Below are 24,394 nucleotides of genomic sequence, written 5' to 3'. Positions count from 1 at the left end.
TCTCAGCACTACATGCAGTTCAAATGTTACCCAAGATAGGGCGACGTTTCCTAAACTGCTCCCTGCATCATTATTTGTTCCTTACCAGTGCTGCAGTAAATCGTATACGGTCACTAGGGATGAGCGAATCGACTTTGGATGAAACATCCGAAGTAGATTCGCATAAAACTTCGTTCCAATACTGTATGGAGCAGGAGCTCCGTACAGTGTTAGAATGTATTGGCTCAGATGAGCCGAAGTTATTACCTCGCATAATAACTTCAGAAATTAATTTGTACTCTAAAAAAATCCCGAACTCTGGTTCGGTTCCAAGTGGTACCTGGGGACCGAACCTGAGTTCGGGAAATGTTTTTTTACAGTACAAATTAATTTCTGAAGTTATTATGCGAGGTAATAACTTCGGCTCATCGGAGCCAATACATTCTAATACTGTACGGAGCTCCTGCTTCGTACAGTATTGGAACGAAGTTTTATGCGAATCAACTTCGGATGTTTCATCCCAAGTCTATTTGATTCATCTCTAACGGTGACAGACACCGAACATTATCATTTCTCCATCTGAAATCGCCCATCTTGTTAGCCTTGCATTTTCTTCCAATCCGAATTAATATGGATGCCTTCACATACGGCAGATATTGCTGCAGAAAATTCTCTGCGACTGAGAATCCATTCCATTCATCTGAACGGGGTTTGCAGAAATCCATGTGCTTCCTACCAAAATGACCCTGTTCCTCACATGAATGGAACTGACTTTCTGTCGCAAAAAAATGTTCTCCAACAAAATCATGTGTGTGTGAAGGCGTCCTTATGGTATCTGCACACGATGCGACGCGTGAAGTCCGCAACAAAACCGGGCATAAATCCGCACTGTATTGCAGTTTTGGTCCGTTTTTGGGCCTCCTGTAAGTGACCGTGGGGCTGCCAAGACGGTCTGCAAAACACGGGCATCGGCTGTGGGCACTCCACATGGCGGTGTGGACCCGTTGAATTCAAGATGCAATGAAAGAGAGCCTGTGGAGGCACAGACACTGAAGCACATGGAAGGGCTTCCACGTCCGTGCCTCCGCACCACAAAAGATAGGACGTTTTGCAGACTTATTGACGTCAATGGATCCACACCATGATGGTCAGTGCTGGTTTTTGCGGACCCGCGGTGTGCAACACGTGCCTCATCATACATTAGGCTTCCCTATAACAGTCTTATGCCTGGAAACGGGTTTTTAGGCCAGGCACAATGTTACTAAATTTGCCAGTGCCGGAACATGCCCCACTTTCCCCCATGCCAATTGTTGAACATGGCGAAAGACTAAATATAGTCGCACCGCTAGCCAACAAAGTCGTAAGTCCCTTGGTAAATGACCCCCAATGTGTACATGAGATTTGGCAGATCTCAATCACTTTTCTTGTACAGTATTACACGTGCACGAAAATCTGACTCTAAAACCACACGTACCGTAATCTGCAACGTGTGGCGGGACCAAATATTAAATTTACCACGTTCACATCTGGCAGATTTGTTACAGAAGCTGAATACATCTGCGGTTCACTCTGCAGCATTTGCAAGCATTTTCATAAACCCCATTCAGATTTATGGGACAATCGCAGAAGTTTCTGCAGCAAATCTGCATTGTGTGAACGTACATCTAGTACATATGGGAATCGCAGTATTCAACAGAAATCTAAAAATAGAGGAGTTTTCAGGAATGGCTAAAGACTTCTTGTCAGGTCTCTGGATTCATCTTTATACAGAAAGGGCGATTTATCAAGAATGGTGTTTTCCACATCGGTCTTGATGTAGGGAGAATGTAATGTGGCCGCCATGTCATAAATGAAGCGCATCCTCTGACAGTCCGCACACCTAGAATGAAATCTATGCCAGCTCGTAGCCAAAAAACTGGCTTAAATGACGCTGGATCTGCCAAGTGGCAAGGGTGGCGTACAAACATTGGGGTCAGTTATGGAGACGGGCCTTTTAGAAGCCGGTCTTGATAAGCCCCTAGCGGTGGATCTGCCGTGGCCTCTACATAACTTCAGCGTATCCAGTGCCTACGTAGAAATTGATGACCGAGACGGCCTGCCGGTCCCCTTCCCCATCCACACCACTCCCATTTTTTTAGACCTGGTATGAGATGGGAAAAGTTGCAGATTGCCAACTACGCCAGAAATACACCTAATATAGGTGTATTTCTGATCATAAATGACCCCCAGATGTGCACAAATATTTAAGAACCCACAACCTGGGATTTGTCATTTGTGACTTTTCTTATGCTAGTTTTCTGGCACATAGGGTTGTCTGAATCTCCCCCAGAGCTTTTTCTTGGTAGTTTTTGCAGTGTGCTCTCTGATTAGAGATGCATTTCTGATAGTATACTGACCTCTAGTGGGGAGAATGTAGACTGCATTTGAACGCTTTGATAAACGAATTGAGCTATGGAAGTAAAGTGAGGCGTTTAATTAAAGTGACATGATTACAAACTGCTAGTTATGTTTTCTGCTTCTTGCATTCTGCAAATCGGAGCCGCTGTGCAGTTGCATTTTATATGTTTTCTTGTGGTTTCCGTTTTAGAAGAGTATTGACCTACACTGTCAGAAAAAGATCTGTACATGGCAGGCTTATGCCAAAAGGTAGCTCTTCTGGTATTGATTCTCTAGTATATGCCTGGATTGCCTTTTATTTTTTTCATATTTATATTTGCTTTCCTTGTCTTGAAAACTATCCTGCGATCGCCATGATTTGTAAAGTGCACTTATCATCAGTCAGAAGTTATCACTTGGTGGGAGAGGACTGCGCCAGAGACCCCCTTCGATCACTACAATAATGGGCTTTGTGCCAACTGCCGTCAGTTCAATCAGATGGGACATACGATATATATCCTATGATCCATATTCGGCTCTCCCACCAGAAGCTGAATGGGCACAGTTTCTTAGTAGCCCCTTTCTTTTAGTCATTGGTAGAGGCATACGAGGCACGCATAAGGTTACTGTAATGGGTGTATTTCCATCTTTAGTGGGTAGATTGGTAATAATGACTCTTCTTCTTTTCTGTTGCAGAGTTCTGGAGAGCTGACCCAGAGTGCCGATGACGACTGTTTACTGGACGCCCCTCTCCTACCGTCACAGAAACTTCATTCTGATATCCGACCGTTGTTCTACCCTGTCCCTACAGTCACGGTCAGCGTTATTCTTCTACTAGTACAGGTACGGTTTCTACCCTGGCTTTTCATTATGACCTGCTGTAGGTGTAGCTAAACTGTGAGCAGGCTCCCGCTGCAGCTTTGCGAGGGGTCCGCATAGTTACCGTGCCACAATGGACCTATACATTATTGGCACAGTCTTGAAAACTGCGCAACATAAACCCTAGGCTGCATTTACTGCATTGCAACCCCCATTAAAAACAGTGGGAGGCCTGGTCTTTGGCACAGAATCGGTGCTATCCTTATGAGACTGCTTCTTTCTGACACCTGGTCACTTACAGCGCCCTGCCTCCCCCCTCAGTCTTGTCTGACCATGGGTGCGATTAGACGTCCCCCTCAGCTTGTGCCAGGTGCACCAGGACTTCCAGTCTCCAGCCATGGCAAATCCAGGTGCAGCTGGCAAGGAGCGGTAAATTGTGAGTGCTAGCCATGGCTGTGTAATGGCACCTTACTCCTCAAACATAGGGATAAGTGCATCGATTTGTCTTTTTAACAAGAGTTCTTTACTTGTGAGGGGCTTGGTGAAGAAGTGCCCACCTTTGTGTTCCGTGGCCATAGATCTAGCCTAGACCTGATGAGTCGAATTTGAGCTTTAGCGCTTGCATCGCTACTCGGAGCAGCAGCAGCAGCACAGGGACCAGATTATCAGGGCCAGGAAAGATGTCTGGGCGTCTCGATCAAAAGGCAGGTGGGCGCTGCTTCACCTCTGGGGACTGCCCCTCACAAGTGAAGAATAATGAGATAAATCCATTAGCTCCTCACATATCCCTCAGAACGGTGCCGAGGCTTGCTTACAGTGTGACATGTGACCAGAAATGCTGGCTGTCACCCTGCTGCTCATGTCCTCGAGGATCTGGGTGGTTGTCCTGAGCTTCTATGCATGTGTTCACCAGCACTGGACACATTAGGCTGGGGCTCTGAGAGGGAATCAAAGGTATGTGACCGCAGTATCTAGACATGGGTATGTTCACATCTGACTGATTAGCTGCAGAATCTCTGCTTGTAACCTGCAGCAGTAGAGACCCAAAGGTGCATTTTTGTCACCGATTTGCTGATTAGCCACAGATTTCGCTCTTTGCATTGGAGAGGGTCATATCCGCAGTGTAAGGGCTCATGCACACGACCGCATGTATATTGCGTCCCGCAAAACAGGGATCCGCTAAAAATACGGATGTATTTGTGCCTTACGTATTTTACGGAAAGGAACAGCTGGCCCCGTAATGCAGACAATAGGACATGTTCTATTTTTTTGCGGAACGGACATACTGAAACGGAATGCACTTTTTTTTTTTTTTGTGGAACCATTGAAATGAGTGCTTCTGCATACGGTCTGAAAAAAATAATGGAACGGACACGGGAAGATAATATGTTCGTGTGCATGAGCCTTTAGTTGACGGCTGCAGATTTGAACTCTGCACCACTGTGGAATCTTTCTGCCATGTGTGAACAAGAATTGCTAAAAATTCATTCATTTTGCTGTTCATTTGCCTTATGAAAATCCGCGACAGCATATTATAATATTTATTACATAATCATGGGGCACTTAAACAACTGATGGTACGTCATCTGGCTTATCCTAATTCACTGCTTTCAATAGAAATAAATATTGCATTCATAACCATTGTTAACCCCTTCCACCAGGTGCTGTAATAGCATTGCCTTGCTGGTGTGGACTCACTTGTATTATACAGCTGGCACTCTGCCCTCACTGCCCAGATCGCAGTTTAACATGTTATATGTTGCTCTACTCCTTTCTGTGGTCGGCCCCTCCATGGCTGCTTTGATTAACAGGGTCAGGCAGTGGCAAAGTGGTGAGGAAGGAGTTGGTCACAGAAAGAAGTGGAGCTTGGGTGAACCAAGAGCAATGGTGACGCCCTCATTTCACCAAAGGCCTAATTTGCATATTAAGAAAATGCATCAGAACTCCAGACCTGAGCCTCGGATCAACAAAATTAAAAACGGCGTTTTAATCATGTGAACCACAGCTATGTGTCTATGCAAACAGCTGGATATGGAGGTCACTGGTGACAGATTGCCTTTTAAATGGTTGTCCTAAGATTTAAACTTATCCGCAGGATCAGGAATAAGGCCCCTTTCACACGGGCGAGATTTCCACGCGGGTGCAATGCATGAGGTGGGCGAGATTTCCGCGCACTGAATCTGGACCTATTAATTTCTATGGGGCTGTGCACATGAGCAGTGATTTTCACGCATCGCTTGTGCATTGCATGAAAATCGCAGCATGCTCCTCTTTGTGTGTTTTCCACGCAACGCAGGCCACATAGAAGTGAATGGGGCTGCGTGAAAATCGCAAGCATCCGCAAGCAAGTGCACGGTTGCTAGGAGACTATCGGGATGGAGACGCGATTATTATTATTTTCCCTTATAACATGGTTATAAGGGAAAATAATAGCATTCTTAATGCAGGATGCATAGTACAATAGGGCTGGAGGGGTTAAAAAAATAAATAAAAATTAACTCTCCGTAATCCACTTATTCGCGCAGCCCGACTTCTCTTCTTTCTTCTTCTTTGCTGTGCACAGGAAAAGGACCTGTGGTGACGTCACTACGCTCATCACACGGTCTGTCACATGATCCATCACCATGGTAAAAGATCATGTGATGGACCATGTGACGAGCGCAGTGACGTCATCAAAGGTTCTATTCCTCAAAGACGACAGAAGAGAAGCCGGGTTGCGCGAACAAGTGCATCCCTATTGTACTATGCATTCTGTATTAAAAATGCAAATATTTTTCCCTATAACCATGTTATAAGGGAAAATAATACAGTCTACACAACACGTAACTCAAACCCGAACTTCTTAGAAGTTCGGGTTTGGGTACCAAACATGCCGATTTTTCTCACGCGCGTGCAAAACGCATTGCAATGTTTTGCACTCGCGCGGAAAAATTGCGCATTTTCCCGTGACGCACCCGCATTTTATCCGGGCCAAAAACATGACGCCCGTGTGAAAGAGGCCTAAGTGTCTTATTGGTGGAGGCAGGCACCTGAGCTCCTATCACCAATCGCTAGAATTGGAGTGCTCTCGTCTCCCCTTCCGGATGAATTAAGAAGTGGTTGAGCTTGAACGCCACCGCTCCATTCATCTAAGGGACTATCGGAGATAGTGGAGAACTGAACTCCAACAGAGAATGGATGGCGCGGCAACAGGCTTCCTCGACTGCCTCTACATTCATACCGGGGGACACAGGTTTCCAGCAGTTGTCCTCCACCAAGCACCTATAGCCTATCCTGTGGAAATGCATTTAAATCCTGGGACAAAAGGGTGGTCCATCCTCAGGACATCCCATTAATATCTGATCAATGGGGTCTGACATCCAGCACTGACACGGGATGTGGTGTCATGGACCCACCAATCAGATATTCATGGCCTATCCTGAGAAAAGGACTGGAAATCCCCTTAATTTCTCCCATTTTGATGTCCGTATTGAACTTCACAACTTTCCTTGTTTTCAAGATTTTGTTCATTATAAAGGCAGGAGTCTGGAGCATGCATATAGGTTTCGAGAAGAGAGATTGCACTTGGTTACTGGAAATACCGTATTTTTCGCCCTATAAGACAATCTAGGTTTTAGAGGAGGACAATAAGAAAAAATATTTTTCATTAGACCTCAGCTCACACCCCCAATCAGACCTTAGATCAGACCCACAATCAGATCCCAATGGGAATGACCTCCAATTAGACATCAGTTAACAGCCCCAATATAAATAAGACCCCCCCATTAAGACCTTAGATGAGACCCCCATACCTCATATCAGCCCCCATGCCTCAGATCACACAAAATGAAAAATCCACTTACCTCTCCTGCTCTGGATGCTGCCTCTCCTCACTTCCAGCGCTCTGTCTTTTTCTTCTTGCCGTCGGCTGTGCTGTGACACAGAGCGCCCTCACGCTGTGCGCAGCCACAGCACAGCTGACGGCCAAGGACCAGGAAGCGGTTGGTACAGAGACTTTACCGCTTCCCGGTCCTCTGGTACTAATGAGCACTTTCATAATGGAAGCGCTCATTAGTATTCGCCCATAAGACACAGTGACATTTCTCCTCCCCCGCCCCCCCCCCCCTCACACTTTTGGGGGAATTGATCTCGAGGGGAATATTTGAAGTCAGTTTTGCTTGAGTCTGTGTTGGAGTACTTCGTGCCACATTTATTACATGTCACTTTGTTTGATAAATTTGTCTTGTCCTTAAAGGGGTTTTCTGAGACTTGTGTACTGATGACCTATCCTCTGGACCCCTGCAGATCTGCTGTTTGGGACGGTATCGGCACTGCCTTATTTCAGCTTTCTTTAGGCCATGTGATGACGTTCATTGGTCACTTGGCCTTGGTGCTGTGCTTGGTGAGCAGGGAGAGCGCCGGTGCCTTCTCAAACAGCTGATCAGTGGGGTCCCCACTGATCAGATACTGATGACCTATACAGAGGATAGGTCATTGGTATATAAGTCTCCGAAAACCCTTTTAAACTTAATACTTTTGCCTAGAAAAGCTACATCAGTTTTTCTACTCCACCCTTATACTGAAGTGAGGTTGCAACCTGTTTTTGCAACTTTTTTTTAAAAAAGTCTCTGATAAATCTGCAGTGAAGCTCATTAACGTAAGTAACCATGCCCACTTTCCCATTTCAAAGCTGGAGTGAGCGTTGGAAAAATGCAAGAAGTCGCAAAAGCCTCATTTTGCAACTATTTGAAGCCAGAATTCTTGAGAGAAGGCATGATAAATCAGGGCCATCAATATTATTATTTATTTTTTGGGCTTGAGATGCTTTAACACAGTGCAGGATAATTAATGACGTCTTTCTTTTTTCAGGTGGCATTTGTAGCTCTGACCTGTGTAGCTGTAGTTTTATGTATATCTAATGGTGAAGAAGACCTATGCAAGCCGTATATAGCACCATTCAATCTGACTACCACTGTGGTCATTGCTAAAGTCAGTCTGTGGCTGCTTTATGTGGTCTATGAGCGTTTCATTCAGCACCAGCACAGCAAAGTGAAAAACCAAGGCTATCTTTCCTTCTACCGGTCAACAAAGTGCATCAAGACCCTACCCCTGATTATTCACTCAACAGGTACGGTGTATAAACTATGAGCGGTATTAATGGTACGCTAAAATACAGTGATCATATATTGTAAAATGGCAGTATCCGATTTAAGTGATGTATGTATTTACAGCTATATAATTTATTTTCTAGATGGTTTCATCAGTAAGTTTAAGAAAATGGTGGTTAAAGGGGTTCTAGTTGAGTTTTATATTGACGGTTAGCCCTTGGGATAGGCACTCAATATCAAGTAGGCAGGGGGCGACTCCTCACAACGCGCCGGTCAACTTTTTTTGCTATGGTTTCGGTGTCGGAAACGGGAACTACACAGCTCTGTCCAATGTGCAGTGGCCAGGGCTGGTTACTGCAGCGCTGCTCCCGTTCACTTCAATACCCATTAATATCAAATCCCTGAAGATAGACTAACAGGCCTGCACAACGCCATGACCCTGCGGGGATGATGGGTTGGGCCATTAATGCACTTCCCTTGACGAAGCCATCGGGCAAAAACGCGTTGGGTAAGTGAGGGACACTGGGATGAGTGATTTGACTGTTGGTTACTAATACTAGCGGTGAGGAGCTTTTATGGATTTCTTTATGGTTCTCCTCTGTATAATTGCCAAGATTTTAAATCACGGTGCTTGATACAGCTTAATGTGCAATCTGCAGTGGAGACCAATATACTTTTTTCTTTTTCTTTGCACTGGCACTTTAATGTATATAATTATATGCAATTGAATATTATGTACACAATTTTGCTTCTTCCCTGTATATGTAATTGGATATTTGGCCTCATCCCGGCTGTCCCTCTTTTATACATTTTTATCCCGCTGTAAAGTGTGGACTCCATTCTGTGCTTTTAATGGATTTTATTTAATAAAGTGTGGTAAGGTGAACAGAAAAGTGTATGGTAAAGTCCTGGAAGGGGTGTATATCCCACCAAGCTTCCTCAACTGGGTGAGGTAAATAAAATCCAGAAGGTTAATATGGTCTCCGCAATGTGTAGGTTGCTGAGACAGTTTTGTTAGGCTTGGTAGAGGGACCTTCCTAGTCCACCCCATTCCGGGGCAGGTTTTCCCCTAGCCTGAGGGATCCCCAGCTGAAGCCAACTGGGATCGTCAAGGGGAAATAAAGCACAGTCCAGGCCGTCAGTCTGGGGAGAGTAATGCCTGGAGAAAGTCTGGGAAGGTGGCTGACCTGCTGGCTAGAGAAGCCGAGTTCTCTGTGTCACCTGTGTTCAATAGGTGAGCTAGGATCTTCACTATTATTAGCCAGAGCCCAGACGGGCAGGTGTTTATTTTGGTTTGGTTTATGTTTTGTGGTGTTGGACCTTCACCTTACCCAGTGATTTATAACTGGGGTTGCCTGTATTGCCGGAGTGTTATAAATAAAGCAACATTTGGACTTTAACCCTGTGGTCTGCAAGAGAATCTGTCATCGCCGCCCTGCCTGAGAGTCTAACCCCTTACAAAAGATATATATTTTTTGCTTACAATATGGTCGTCTGCAGTTATATGACCTGGGCATAAACATTTTTGTTGTAGGTTTTATATTTAACCATTGTGGCTCATATAGGTCATCTTATAGGTTGCATTAATGCAAGTAGTCTGCAAAATGAGACATGGTATTCTAGTTTCTAATCATGCACGCACCTCACAACAGATGCAATAAATCCAACTTTGCAGAATGGAATATGAAGGCAGTATAAAGTTGCAGTTTCACACACAGGCACTAGATGGCACACTAGCTACACTGTAATCTAAGGGATCATTTCTGTAGATCTTCCAATCGTGGGCTATGTATAGGACAATTAAGAGTGTGTATGACGTCTGGAAAATAGCTTACTCTTTTCCACAGCACTTTATAAAGACTGTTCCCAATTTCGATTCCTTATGCCAGGGATGCTCAGCCTGCAGCCCTCCGGCTGTTTTAAAACTACAACTCCCAGCATGCTCTAATAGCTGTAGCCTGTGCACGCATGCTGGGAGTTGTAGTTTTGCAACAGCTGGAGGAACACAGGTTGGGCATCCCTGCCTTATGCCAAGAAAATCACATTTACTTGCTATAATTCCTTTATAAAATATAAGAAATAAGGATATGCAAGCATTTCTTTATATTTGCCCTTTCTGCACATATTTAAAGGGAGTCTGTCACCACATTTGAGCCTATTAGACAGATCCAATAGCGTTATATGTGCCACCCAGAAGTTTAAAACGGTACCTTTGTTGCATATACCGGAGTCTTGTTTCAGCCAAAAATGAACTTTGTAGGTTCTGTTAATGCGCCCTCTCAAGTGCCCAGGGCGGCGTCTCAATCTTCCGAGCCCAAGACCGGACCTCCCCAACGGCTCATAACCCCGCCCTCCGTGTGCCTCTGCCCGCCCGTTTACGCTCCTCCTCTCTCCTTTTCCACTGCGCAGCAGGAGAGAGGAGGAGTGTAAACGGGCGGGCAGAGGCACACGGAGGGCGGGCAGAGGCACACGGAGGGCGGGGTTATGAGCCGCTGGGGAGGTCCGGTTTGGCCATGTGAGCAGAAGTGGATATGTTATACATTTCTCTCATGGATAATATCCCTTTTTAAAGGAGCAATCTGGATAAAACGAATGCACTGGTATGCCTAGTGCAGGGAATCTGGTGCTCTTTGATATAGTCTCTACTAGGCATAACATTGAAACAGTCTTGCCTGGATTGCTCAATTATTTGCTTAAAAGGGTTAGAGCCAATAACTCCTGGGTCCTTCCCTGTCCCTCTGGACATATACAATACTCGCCTATCCAGGTCCAGCCACTGCTCCATTCCCAGTTGCTTCTGGTCCGTGCAGGACCAGGGAGGGTCTTGGTCCTGTGACTACCATGGCCAGTCTCAGCAGTTACAGCGGCATGAATCACTGCTGTCATTTGGCTGTGACTGATTGCTGAGGCCTGTGGCTACAACGGTTACAGAACCAAGCTGCTTCCTGGTCCAACAGGGAAGGAAGCAACTGGAAATGGAGTAGTAGCAAGGCCGCAGACAAGAGTAGGGTTTTTTATGTTCAGAGGACAGGGCAGGACTCATGGTTTATCAACTCCAAGACCAGACAACCCCTTTAAAATACAGCTCTTGCGCCCCCCCCCCCCCCACAGTTTCCCCCAAATAGTGCTAGCCAAACACTCAAAGATTAGTACTTGCCTGGCCCTGCTCCAACGTGGTGGTCAACTGTTTCCCACGCCTCTTTTTTTCTGATATAGAAGGTACATGTGAGCGGCCATTACAGGGTCCTGCATCTGCAAACTTTTGCATTTTGTCAATGCAGGGAAGAAAGAAAGATGCCCGTCTTTCTGAATCGTCTGAATATGGACAAGCATGTCTGTGTTCTAATGGTTGAGGGCCACAGAGAACATGTATGTATGGCAGGCCATATGTGGCCAATTGGCTATTGGTTGTGCACCCAAGCTCTAGAGAATGAACGGGACCTTTAGCTCCCACTGTAAGGATCATGGTTTAATCTTTAATTACATTACAATATGTATTTTAGTCACACACACTGTCCTCCATCTTATTTTTGAAGATAGTGTTCCTTCAAGCAATTTTTGAGATATTTCGATACTTGGATTAATTTCTCTGTCGGTTTGGTGTCTTCTGTCTGTAGTTTGTAAGTTATTGTTTCCTGTACATCCCAAAGAAAAGGAAATTGTGAAGACCGTGCTGAGGCGATGTATGACCTGTCCTGTGTCTATCTTCTGACTCTGGCTGTATGTGGGTACTTTCAATGGAAGGAATGTTACTTTTTTCCTTACATTTGTGTCTAGAAGTCCTTATAATGCAGTGTCTCGCTGTATTAGTCCTCTTCTGTCAAGTTCAATCTGGTGAATCTTTACAGCTTCTTGTAGCATTGTTCAGTGTGGTTTTCTGTTTCTGGACAAACATTAGGATACGTCTTCAAGATAATTTTGATGGAAGTAGTGTGTATAAAGTATGTCTTCATTTATAATTGCGCACACACACAAATTACAGTGGCAAGGCAAATGCCACAAAATCAGCTTACCTCTCCCTCTCTCCTGTGGATATAATATCAGCATCTGATGGGTGCGTGCTTGGCCACTGAGAGTAGTGGTCTGTCTCATGAGAATGGTGGTCTGGTGTGTTGATATGAATGGAACAGCAGATTGAGCAAGCTCGCGCCCTTCTCATTCTTTCTATATGGGACCTACTGGAGGAAGCCGAGCTTGCCCATCTTTGGCAGTCACGTAGATAATTAATGGACTGGCACAGTGCATGCTTGACCAGCCCCTCCATCCATTTTGGGGTATAGGGCCCCATTTTCCTTATCAAAGGGGGTCTTCCGTGGTCAAGCCCTCACTGATCTGATAGTAATCCATTTTCTTGTGGATAGGGGATAATTTTATATAACAGGAGCACCCTGACGTAATAGTATGTCAAGGGCATTAGGTTAAGGCACCTTGATGTATTTAAAACATTTATGTTTAGAGAAAGTCTTATATATTTTATTAGGTTAATAAAAAAAACTCTGAAAAGTGAAAAAAATTATTTAATTGTATTTAATTTGAATAAAAATACATAAAGCATTTTTTTTATTAAAATACATTTTATTTAATACTACAAAAATATTAAATGTAGAAAACAACATGCCTTACAAACAAATTCTCAAATTGCTGTTTTAATGCAAAAAAAAGAAGAAGAAAAAAAAAAGTTCCAGAATGGCGAAATGAAAAGTCTAAAATTTTGGTATGTTCCTGAAAGTAAACAAATTGCCTGGTTCTTATGGGGTCAACCCAGTACTAATAATTACAGGGTAAGACAAGAAATGATTAGGATTCAGGTTGGTGCAGTGTCGCAGTGAGGTAAGGATGAATGTTGGAGATCTGCTTTCACACAGTCGGTATTTGGTCAGTACTTTTGCATCAGTAATTGTAATCCAAAACCAGAAGTGGGTCCAAAACACAGAAGAGACACAAATATTTGTATTATACCTTTTCTCTGTAGGTTCCACTGCTGATTTTGGCTTACAAATACAGTGTAAAAGAGGCCTCAGGCTACTCTCACACTGATGTTTACTTGGTCTGGCAGGCTGTTCCGGCAAGGGAACAGCCTGGCGGATCTGTACTATAGTGTACACCCGTTAGCTGCCGGAAGTCCGCCTGGTGCCATTCACTATAATGGGGAGCGGTGTAGATTCGGCCGCAGCACTGCAAAAATGCAGAGAGGCAGCAGGACAAAAACTGTTGTGGAAAATGATAAATGAGACAGGCCTGCCCTCTTCCCCAGCCACGACACACACTTTTCTCGGCACTCGAGCTGCAAAAAGTTGCAGATTTTAATAATAATTCATAATTAATTTTCTTTCAATGTTTCTATTTATCACATTTATCTCCCCTCTTTTTCTACACTTTCTAAAATACTCCCACACCCCTTCACCCAGCAAGGAGCTAGTTATCTTTCCCTCCATCTTACCCACCAATCTGACCTCTTGCACAGATCTGTTTTGTTAACTTAAAAGCTTTCCTTTCAAAACACACACAGCCAACTCATGCCCTCTTCTGCTCCCAGCTACTAACACTTTCTCTGCTTCTCCTAACTTCTGGTAATATACACTGCTCAAAAAAATAAAGGGAACACTTAAACAACACAATGTAACTCCAAGTCAATCACACTTCTGTGAAATCAAACTGTCCACTTAGGAAGCAACACTGAGTGACAATCAATTTCACATGCTGTTGTGCAAATGAGATAGACAACAGGTGGAAATTATAGGCAATTAGCAAGACACCCCCAATAAAGGAGAGGTTCTGCAGGTGGTGACCACAGACCACTTCTCAGTTCCTATGCTTCCTGGCTGATGTTTTGGTCACTTTTGAATGCTGGCGGTGCTTTCACTCTAGTGGTAGCATGAGACTGAGTCTACAACCCACACAAGTGGCTCAGGTAGTGCAGCTTATCCAGGATGGCACATCAATGCGAGCTGTGGCAAGAAGGTTTGCTGTGTCTGTCAGCGTAGTGTCCAGAGCATGGAGGCGCTACCAGGAGACAGGCCAGTACATCAGGAGACATGGAGGAGGCCGTAGGAGGGCAACAACCCAGCAGCAGGACCGCTACCTCCGCCTTTGTGCAAGGAGAAACAGGAGGAGCACTGCCAGAGCCCTGCAAAATGACCTCCAGCAGGCCACAAATGTGCATGTGTCTGCTCAAACGGTCAGGTCAGCCCAACACCCTGCAGGAATTTGGCATTTGCCAGAGAACACCAAGATTGGCAAATTCGCCACTGGCGCCCTGTGCTTTTCACAGATAAAAGCAGGTTCACACTGAGCACATGTGACAGACGTGACCGAGTCTGGAGACGCTGTGGAGAACGTTCTGCTGCCTGCAACATCCTCCAGCATGACCGGTTTGGCATTGGGTCAGTAATGGTGTGGAATGGCATTTCTTTGGAGGGCCGCACAGCCCTCCATGTGCTCGCCAGAGGTAGCCTGACTGCCATTAGGTACCGAGATGAGATCCTCAGACCCCTTGTGAGACCATATGCTGGTGCGGTTGGCCCTGGGTTCCTCCTAATGCAAGACAATGCTAGACCTCATGTGGCTGGAGTGTGTCAGCAGTTCCTGAAAGAAGAAGGCATTGATGCTATGGACTGGCCCGCCCGTTCCCCAGACCTGAATCCAATTGAGCACATCTGGGACATCATGTCTCGCTCTATCCACCAACGTCACGTTGCACCACAGACTGTCCAGGAGTTGGCAGATGCTTTAGTCCAGGTCTGGGAGGAGATCCCTCAGGAGACCGTCCGCCACCTCATCAGGAGCATGCACAGGCGTTGTAGGGAGGTCATACAGGCACGTGGAGGCAACATACACTACTGAGCCTCATTTTGACTTGTTTTAAGGACATTACATCAAAGTTGGATCAGCCTGTAGTGTGTTTTCCCACTTTAATTTTGAGTGTGACTCCAAATCCAGACCTCCATGGGTTGAAAGATTTGATTTCCATTTTTTTATTTGTGTGATTTTGTTGTCAGCACATTCAACTATGTAAAGAACAAAGTATTTCAGAAGAATATTTAATTAACTCAGATCTAGGATGTGTTATTTTTGTGTTCACTTTTTTTATTTTTTTGAGCAGTGTATATCCAATTCCTGGCCCTTCCCAGCAAATCCCTACAATCCTATATCCCGCTCACTAACGATCTACTTTTAAAAGTTCTGCAACCCCTTTAAACCTAAAAACCTTCTGTCCCTCTTGCAGGAGCATTATGGAACGCTCGCTCTGTCTGCAATAGACTATCCTACATTCACAACCTTTCCATCTCTCACAAATTTTCCTTCCTGAGTTTGACAAACACATGGCTGATACCCTCTGACACTGCATTCCCTGTTGCTCTCTCTTATGGTAGATTGCCGCCATTTTGTATAACGCCACAATAACTACAGCTCCTCCATACATGACAAAACCCTGGCACACCAGTCTGACTAAAGAGCTGAGACGAGCCCCCAGGGTTGCAGAACAGAGACGGAAGGAATCTCATTCTAAAGAGCACTTTGTCACATACAAACAATCCCTCATCAACTTCAAGTTTGTGCTCACTACTGCAAAACAGGCCTACTTCACATCTCTCATATTTTTTCTGTCTCACAATCCTAAACTATTTAACTCTTCTAACCCTCTTCTTCATCCCCCGGTGCTCCCTCCCTTTCCTCTCATCTCAGCTGTGGACTTTGTCTCATACTTTATACAAAAGATTGATAATATCAGAGAGCTTCATTCTACAGCCCCTCTACACACCTATTCAGTCCTCTTCCACAAAAACCAGCTTCTCGACATGGTGTCTTTCCCTCCTGTTTTAAACATGCTACCATCACACTCATCCTCAAAAAGCCTTCCCTTGACCGTCAAGTTATTGCCCCATATCACTACTCCCATATGCCTCAAAGTTACTTTAACATATTCACCTTGAACTGTCCTCCCTCTTCCTGTTCCCGATTGGACCGGCTACAATCTGACTTCTGACCTTCATCACTCCTCTGAACCTGCCCTTACCAAAGTCACCAACAACCTGCCAAAGCCAAATGCCATTGCTGTGCCCTCCTCCTCCTTTATCTAACCTCTGCCTTTGACACAGTTGACCACTCCCTTCTGCTCTCATCTCTTGGCATTACAGACCTCTCCTGGATCACATCATACCTTACAGACTAGTGCCTCATCCCCTCTGTCCCAGGACCTCGAGTCTTTGTCGAGGCTCTGTCCCAGGACCCCTGCTCTTCTCAATCTACACCTTTGGCCTGGGACAGATTGTAGAGTCCCCTTAGCTTTCAGTATCTATTCTATGCTCATGACACGCAAATTTTAGCTCTCTGGTTCAGATATCACCAACCTACTATCCAGAATCCCACAATGCCTATCTTTTATAGCCTCCTCTTTTTACTTTCTAAAACTTAACATGGATAAAACGGAATATATAATTTTTTCCTCCATATCAATCAGAAAGATCCTCTCAAGACCTCCTTTTCTGCGGTCCTCTCCTCTCCTGTTCCCACAGTCGCCTCCAAAGTTTCTCTTGTGCAGCCCCCATTCTCTGGAACTACCACAACATATCAGACGCTCACCTACCATGGAAACCTTCAAAAGAAACCTGAAAATGCACCTCTTCAGGCAATCTTTACAGTATCCCTGCTGCCGCTATACCACCATGACCATCTTTACCCTTACCTACTGTATCTTTCTCCCATCCCTCGTAGATTGTAAGCCTTTTTGGGCAGGGTCCTCTCTCCTTCTGTAGTTTGTAACTGCCTTGTTCATGCTTATTGTACTTGTTTTTGTTATGTATGTATACCCCTTATCATATGTACAAGCACCATGAAATGAATGGCGCTTTAAGTAATAAAGAACAGCTTTCCAGTAAGACATCAGTGTATCTTATGAGTGTTAGAGATATTTCAAGGAGGCATCTTTTACTTGTTTACTTGTCCTCTATTGACAGCCAGCCACCATCACCTTCATTTGCATGAATGCAAAACACAGACTTCTATATGGAATGGAACCAGATCGTCCTTAGTGACAAATCCTCTGTTTGGGAACTGACAATGGTTGAGTTTGAGTATGTATCGCATACGACAGACGGTCACCCCTAGTAGTGATACGTGGGACACTAACAGCTTAGTGATATTTGCAGGACATCCCGCTGACACGTCGCCTCTCATGGGATGGCTTCCATCTGACATTTTTCAGCAGGATAATGCTGAACCACACACACAGCAAGGTTTTCTTAGGAATGTCTCCGCTAGATTGCAACTCTTCCTTGGCCTGCCTGGTTGCCAGATTTATCATTAATCGAACATTTATGGGACCAGCTGGGATGCCAGCTTTTTATGATTGTGCAGGATCTACAAGCCCAGCTGCAGCATCTGTGGGCAAATGTGCTGCAGGATACCATATGGAACATGTATGCTTCTCTGGCTGACCGTATCTCATCTTGTATCCAAGCTAGAGGCGGCCCAACAGGGGACTGGAGCCTTCTTTCGATTGTACAGTTTTCCCCAATACACTTATCCTCTCTTTGAATATTGTAATCGCTAACCTATATCATCATTACATTCACACCTAGTTTGATTCAGTTCCAACAACTCCTTCTTGTGTTATTTTTGTGTAAAGTGTAATTCATCATGGTGAAAGGGCTAAAAAGCAAATTACAAGAAGACAAAAGTGTCTTTTCAAGCCTAGATGTCAAGCAAATTCAAGAGAAAGCTTTGTTCTTGGAGATGTAAAACAATCCAGATTCTAAGAGGGCTGAAGGCCTACATAGACATTAGGCCAGGGATGCCTAACCTGCGGACCCTCCAGCTGCTGTAAAACTACAACTCCCACCATGCCCAGCTGTAGGCTGTTCTAGCATGCTGGGAGTTGTAGTTTTGCAAAAGCTGGAGGGCCGCAGGTTGGGCATCCCTGCATTAGGCTATTGTCTGCCAAAGCCACCATTTTTGGGTAGAACCGTCCAACAATCTAATGTGTTTGGCCGAGGAGAATCGGGAGCTCCCAATGTCGCATGAGAAAGATTGGCGGCCTTGCATTCAACACCAGATCATTTTGTTTATCAGTAAGATAAGCCACTGGTAGAGCTACCTGCTTGGGTCAGTCAGATGTTTTAGTGACATTTAGTGGTCTGTTATACTGTATCTGTTTTGCATGTGCATTAGAAACTTGCTGGGTAAAATAACATCTATAGGGTTCTTTCACATGAGGAGAATTCCTGTCTATAAAGGCCATGCACACGACCATATTTTTGGTCCGCATTCCAATCTGCCTTTTTTTGAGGATGGGATGCAGACCCAGTTATTTCAATGGGGCCGCTAAAGATGCGGACCGCACACAGTGTGCTGTCTGGATCAGTATGTCTGTTCCGTGGCACCGCAAAAAAAATATAAATAAATTTAGCATGTACTATTCTTGTCCATTTTGTGGACAAGAATAGGCATTTCTAACAAAGGGTGGGATGTGCTAATCTGCAAAATGCAGAGCGCACACAGTCCATATCTATTTATATGGAGCAATCATGGTTGCATTGTAGGTATCACATCTCCATTTACACGGGAAGATGTGGTGCTGACAAATTTATAGTTTTAACATCAACATAAAAGATGCGATCAGTGACAAATTGCCATTTGTTGTTTTATTTGCCGACATGTCAATGATTGGGGAGAAGCATTCGTATGGAGGGTCTTTGTTCAGCGTGTTCATGTTTCTTGTTTCCCCACAAGCATTGTTCTTAACTTATCTCTTTTTTCCTTTCTTTTAGGCAATGCGGCTGTAAATGTGATAATCTCAGTCAGGGATTCCTTTGGTTACAGTGATCTCTATATCTATCTCATCCTGAGTGTCCTTATACTGGAGCTGATCCTATCTGTGCTATTCCTCCTCATGTACACAGGTGAGTACATCCGCCACAGACCATCTGTGAAATTCCTTCTCGCTGCAGCAGCCAAAAAAAAACCATTGTAGACCAAGATCAAAAGTGGATTTGCTCATTGACATCTGCCCTTTTTCGGTTGTTGAGACTGTTTTTCCGTGAAAAAAAAAATTGGGAAAAGGAAACAGGAAGTGTTAACAATTGAAAGCCGATCATTAAAAGTCCTCCATATTTGCTTAGAACTCAAAATATCCAAGAGAGGGCAGGGGAGGAATGCAGGAGGAATGTGCATCCACTGGAAGCCTTTACAAGACAGGAACCTAGAGTAAGTGGGCATTAAATAATGTAAGGAATCTTCCAGAGGTGGGTATAGAACTGCTTGTATGTAGCATTTTATTGTGATCTGTTCCTCTTTTTTTCTTTCCATTGCTGGGTCTTGTTTTTTTTGTTTTTTTTTGGCCAGAGGCTTTATCTCTTCAACAGAGGTTCGGCCTTCTCCACTATTCCAAGAATGAAGAGTGTTTCCTCCCTCCTGATCAGTCTTTCTTTGATGTACTTTTATGCCCTCTCAGGGCTGTTATCTGTCGAGATGACGATTTCTGCTATTACCTGCTAAGTGTGTGTCCCTCAGGCTCCTTTAAATGGCAAAGAAGCAAGCTTTGCAAAAAGTGTCAACAGATCCAGTGCCATGCTTCTATTGCACACCCAATCATATCCCCTGGGACAGAGTAAATATAGATGTGCTAAAATAAAAGTACCTATGCATTCTAGGAACTGACCTGACCTGAAATGTATTTGTAGCTCACTAGTACTCCTTAAAGGCTCACTATTGAGAGATGGGCCAATTATTTTTGTCCCTGACCATAAAAGGCTGCATCTCTGGTATAGTGTGATGCTTTTTATTACTGTACTGTACATGCTGGTGAGGTTATTTATTGAGCCTGGACACCCATGATCTAATAATAATCAGCCATAGTCCATCCTGTATCTGCCTCACGTTTATTACATATGATAATATAATCCTTGACTCTTTTATAATACGGTATTTGCAGAACAGTTCTTTTTCTGTTGGAAACTGCCGTGATGAACAGTTATTTATTTCTAACTATTTAAGCAATTAAAGGATCAAAGGATATTTTCTCAGTCTAGATCAAACGCTTTGGTTGGGCTTCGCAAGGTCTAGTGGGGATATAGGCAGGACTATGATGCCTTTTTATTTATATTTTTTTAATTTAGAACCAATTAATTTTTTAAACAGATTTTGTCCTACTTTTTCTTAGTCTAGTGGTTGAATCTGTCAGCCTATTTCACACCAGGTGTGAATACTTTTAATGGCAAAAAAAAAAAGCCATCTTTTCCGGTGTCCTGTCCATAGATTTATATGGTCTTCGCACATGTCCTTTTGGCATACGTTTTTCTGGTAAACCACTACATACTATCCCACAATAATACCAGCTAATCTCCAGAGATTTCTAATCGCTGGACCAACTTCATTTGGAACAAAGACCCAATTGACTATAATAGGATTCAGCCACTTTCTGGCATAAGTGCTGGCTTCAACCGGATAAAAGCATTGCACACAAGAATTTTTGTCTGGCCAAAGCTGGCACTTATGTCAGAAAGCATCTGGATCACTGTCGGACACAATTTAAATTAATGGGGTCTGGTGGTGCACAGCCATGTCCAGCAATGCCGGGTCCGGTAAACTTTGACGGGCTGCTCCTCTGTCAGAACAACCTGTCGGATCAGTTAAACGCAGATGTGATTGAGACAACCCCTTGTAATGTTTTAATGGGACTTTCCACCTTTTTACAACATTCAATGTAACAAATAGTAGATATCTGGAAGCAGCCAAGAAAGTTATCACAGCTCTGTACTTTAGGAACAGTGTGCATTCGGTGTGTGTAATCAGTTCACTTATCTTTATTTGGCAAAGTCTCTCCATAGAGGTCTCTATGAAAATTTTATATATCTACTATCTAACGATATAGACTACACCCAACTATTCCCCGATACCAGATGTGGTGGAGGGATCAGAGGACTGTATAAGGATTGGACATTTTGGATTTCAAAAAGCCAGATTTTTTTTATTTTTATTCTTGCATGAGATAAGAGAAGGTGAAAACAAATACAGCGGCCCCTCAAGTTATAATATTAATTGGTTCCAGGACGACCATTGTATGTTGAAACCATTGTAACTTGAGTAATCTGTTCCAAAGCCCCAAAATGTCATCCAAGATGAGAGAAAATGAAGATGTAAGAAAAATAAGCAGATAACTAAGACAGATAAAACAAGTCCTTACACAGAACAGTCAGGAATAGATAGCTGTTAACTAGCAACTAGTAGTTATTTTACCAGAGAAGTGGCCTTGATTGGTTGAATCTGAGTCCGAGACATTGTATGTTGAGTCTGGTTTTAACTTACGATGGGTCCGAAAAGGCCATTGTACGTTGAAAATTCTGTATCCTGAGGCCACTCACTATATCTTGAGGGATCACTGTATATGATTGGCCAAACAGTGTGTATGTTTATGGGAGAGGCAGTAGAAATTGCTGCCAGCGAAGATATATGGCTACTTTTAATGGATGCTTACAAGTTGGTTTGTAAAGTTTACAGAAAATTTTCGTTACAATTTAAATTATAAGAGATATATATATTTTTTTATGTCTGGATTTCCATGGCAACCAATCGCATTTCAAATTTGGGGTTCATGCACACGGTTGTGTCTGTGTTTAGTCCGCAAGCAACAGATTTCAAAATACGTATATCTTTCTCACTCCCATCAATAGAAATGACTATTCTCATCCGTAATGCAGACAAGAATAGAACATGTTATACAATTTGCAGACCAGCCATGTGGCTCCAGAAAAATACAGCTTACAAAATGACTGCCAGCTTTTGAAATATGAAATAGCTGCTGCCTCTGGTTCCTACAGCATTGTGTGTGTGTGTTTAGGTGTTCATACAGGTACTTTCAAAAACTGCAATTTGTCTATGACATGACTATATGATACCCAGGAAAACTAGAAGTCATCCTGCAAAAATCAAGCCCTCCCACAGCTCCACAGAAAGAAAAAGAAAAAGAAAAAAGTTATTGTCTTGGGATGCGGCAATGCAAAAGCATTTTATTCTTTTACAGAAAAATAGTACTGACCGATGGAATAAAGTTATCATGTTCTCTATGCCAAAAAATGAACAGCACAAAATTTATATTGTAAATACTCAGTGGCTGTATTGCTGTTTTTTTCCCCCTATCCTCCCTCCCAGAAAGAGTTAATAAAAGTTAATCAATAAGTTATGTGTACCCCAAAATGGCACCATTAAAAACTACAACTTGTCCCGCAACTTGTCCCCATGATACGGCTACACAGGCGGAAAAAAAAGTTATAGCTCTTGAAAGGAGATGATGAAAAAATGGCGAAAAAAATCGATAGGTCAGTAAGGCCCAAAACATGGTTATAAGAGGTTAAACAAAAACTTAAAATCCTGCAGTTTTCACACTGGCCACTGAGCCTAATAGGCACCGCTTCTTGGTCTGTACCGATCACTTTACTGTAGTTATCTGCGTATCTATCTTTGTAATCCTGCCTGTAATGAAATCACCTCTGTGTATAGATAACCCAGGATCCACCATTCACAATAGGTGATTTGAAAACTCTCCCATAGAAGTGAGTGAGGTCCCGTCCTGACCATTGTGTCTAAGGACCATGGGGCTGCCGTAAAGCAATGTTCTTAAAGGGATTCTGTCAGCAAGATTTTCGATATAGAGCTGTTCATATCATCCTATCAGTCTCCATTATCGAATTAAAAATATACTAGTTTTACCTCCACCTGTCCTTTTTAATTTTTTTGATAAAAATTCGGTTTTATTTATATGCTAATTCCTTCCTAACGTGCCCAAGGGGCCTTCCCTCCGGCGGTTTGTGCCCAGCCCCGCCCATTATCTCGTAGCCCAGCGCCGCCCCCACTGCTAATTATTAACTCATCGCCGATGGTGCGGCGTATTCTTGTGCAGGATCCACTGGTCAGCGCATCGGCGCGGTGTCCTGGCAGCAGCCTCAGCGAACGAAGAGCGCCAGCTGCCTGCTTGCTTCGCTCGCGGGCACTGATCTGTCGATCCAGGGCGCATGTGTAAGATCACAGCGCAGTATCGGCGACGAGAGGAGTGAATAATTAGCAGTGCGGCGGCGCTGGGCTATGAGATAAGGGACGTTAGGCAGGTAATTAGTATATAAACCGATTTTTATCAAAAATGAAAGCGCAGGTGGGGGTAAAACTAGTGTATTTTTAATTTAGATAATGGAGACTGATAGGATGATATAAACAGCTCTATATCGAAAATGTTGCTGACAGAATCCCTTTAATGCTTCCTAAATGCTGTTTAGAACAGCTCGGGCAAGATGGCAGCCCCCATAATTATGTTCAGAAACTAGAATAAAAAAAAAAAACTATAATCAGAAAATAAAAACTATTAGAAAAAAGAATTGTGTTTATCTGGTTTTGCGGACTGCAAAATACAGATGGTCATTTGAATGCCCCCTAATCCACTATTTGCAGGGGTTGTGGAATTTTTTTGCGGCGCTGGGACAACTCTCCTGCAGCTGTTTGTGACATACCTGGATGAGGCATCTGACCACAGTAGCCAGTCACTGTTCTCAGGAGTCTAATGCTGAGGAAGGTGATAGGCTGCAGCAGTTAAGTGCTGTATCTTGGCAGATGATTGCTTTATTTTAACGCCTTCAGGACACAGCAGTTTTCACCTTCCTGACGGAGCCTATTTTTGTAAAATCTGACAATTGTCACTTCATGTGGTAATAACTTTGGAATGCTTTTACTTATCCAAGCGATTCTGAGATTTTGTTTGTTTGTTTTCTTGTGACACATTGTAATTTTATGTTAAAGGTAAGGCTACTTTCACACTGACGTTTACTCATTCCGGCAGGGGAACAGCCTGCCGGATCTGTAACTAGAGTGTACATCCATGAGCTGCTGGAAGTCCACCTGGTCCCATTCACTATAATGGGGAGCAGCGTGGCTCTGGCTGCAGCACAACAAATATGCCAAGAGGCGGCCGGACAAAAACCGCTGCGTAGAAAACGGTTGGGGTGATAGAGATAAGGAAAGAGATTTAGGGGGTGCAGTACTGTGGAGAGCCTTGTGTGTGAGAACGTGCAGTTTAAGTTTGATTCTATACTGTATGGGCAACAAGTGCAATGACTGGCACAGGGCAGAGGCATCTCGGTAGCAGTTAG

General features: G+C 43.8%; 1 protein-coding gene across 1 annotated transcript in view; it reads left to right on the top strand.

Moving 5' to 3' along the window:
• Positions 1–24,394, top strand: part of TMEM192 (transmembrane protein 192) — a 94,318-nt gene that overhangs the window by 31,560 nt on the left and 38,364 nt on the right. Inside the window, exons 2-4 of the mRNA XM_040418636.1 lie at positions 3,052–3,198; positions 8,023–8,281; positions 19,031–19,162. Coding sequence (XP_040274570.1) covers positions 3,052–3,198; positions 8,023–8,281; positions 19,031–19,162 — 538 coding nt within the window. The remainder of the gene's footprint in view (positions 1–3,051; positions 3,199–8,022; positions 8,282–19,030; positions 19,163–24,394) is intronic.

The sequence above is a fragment of the Bufo bufo genome, chromosome 2, assembly GCF_905171765.1.
Source record: "Bufo bufo chromosome 2, aBufBuf1.1, whole genome shotgun sequence".
Classification (NCBI taxonomy): domain Eukaryota; kingdom Metazoa; phylum Chordata; class Amphibia; order Anura; family Bufonidae; genus Bufo; species Bufo bufo.
The sequence above is the reverse complement of the archived record's forward strand: the minus strand, read 5'-3'. Positions and strand labels throughout refer to the sequence as shown.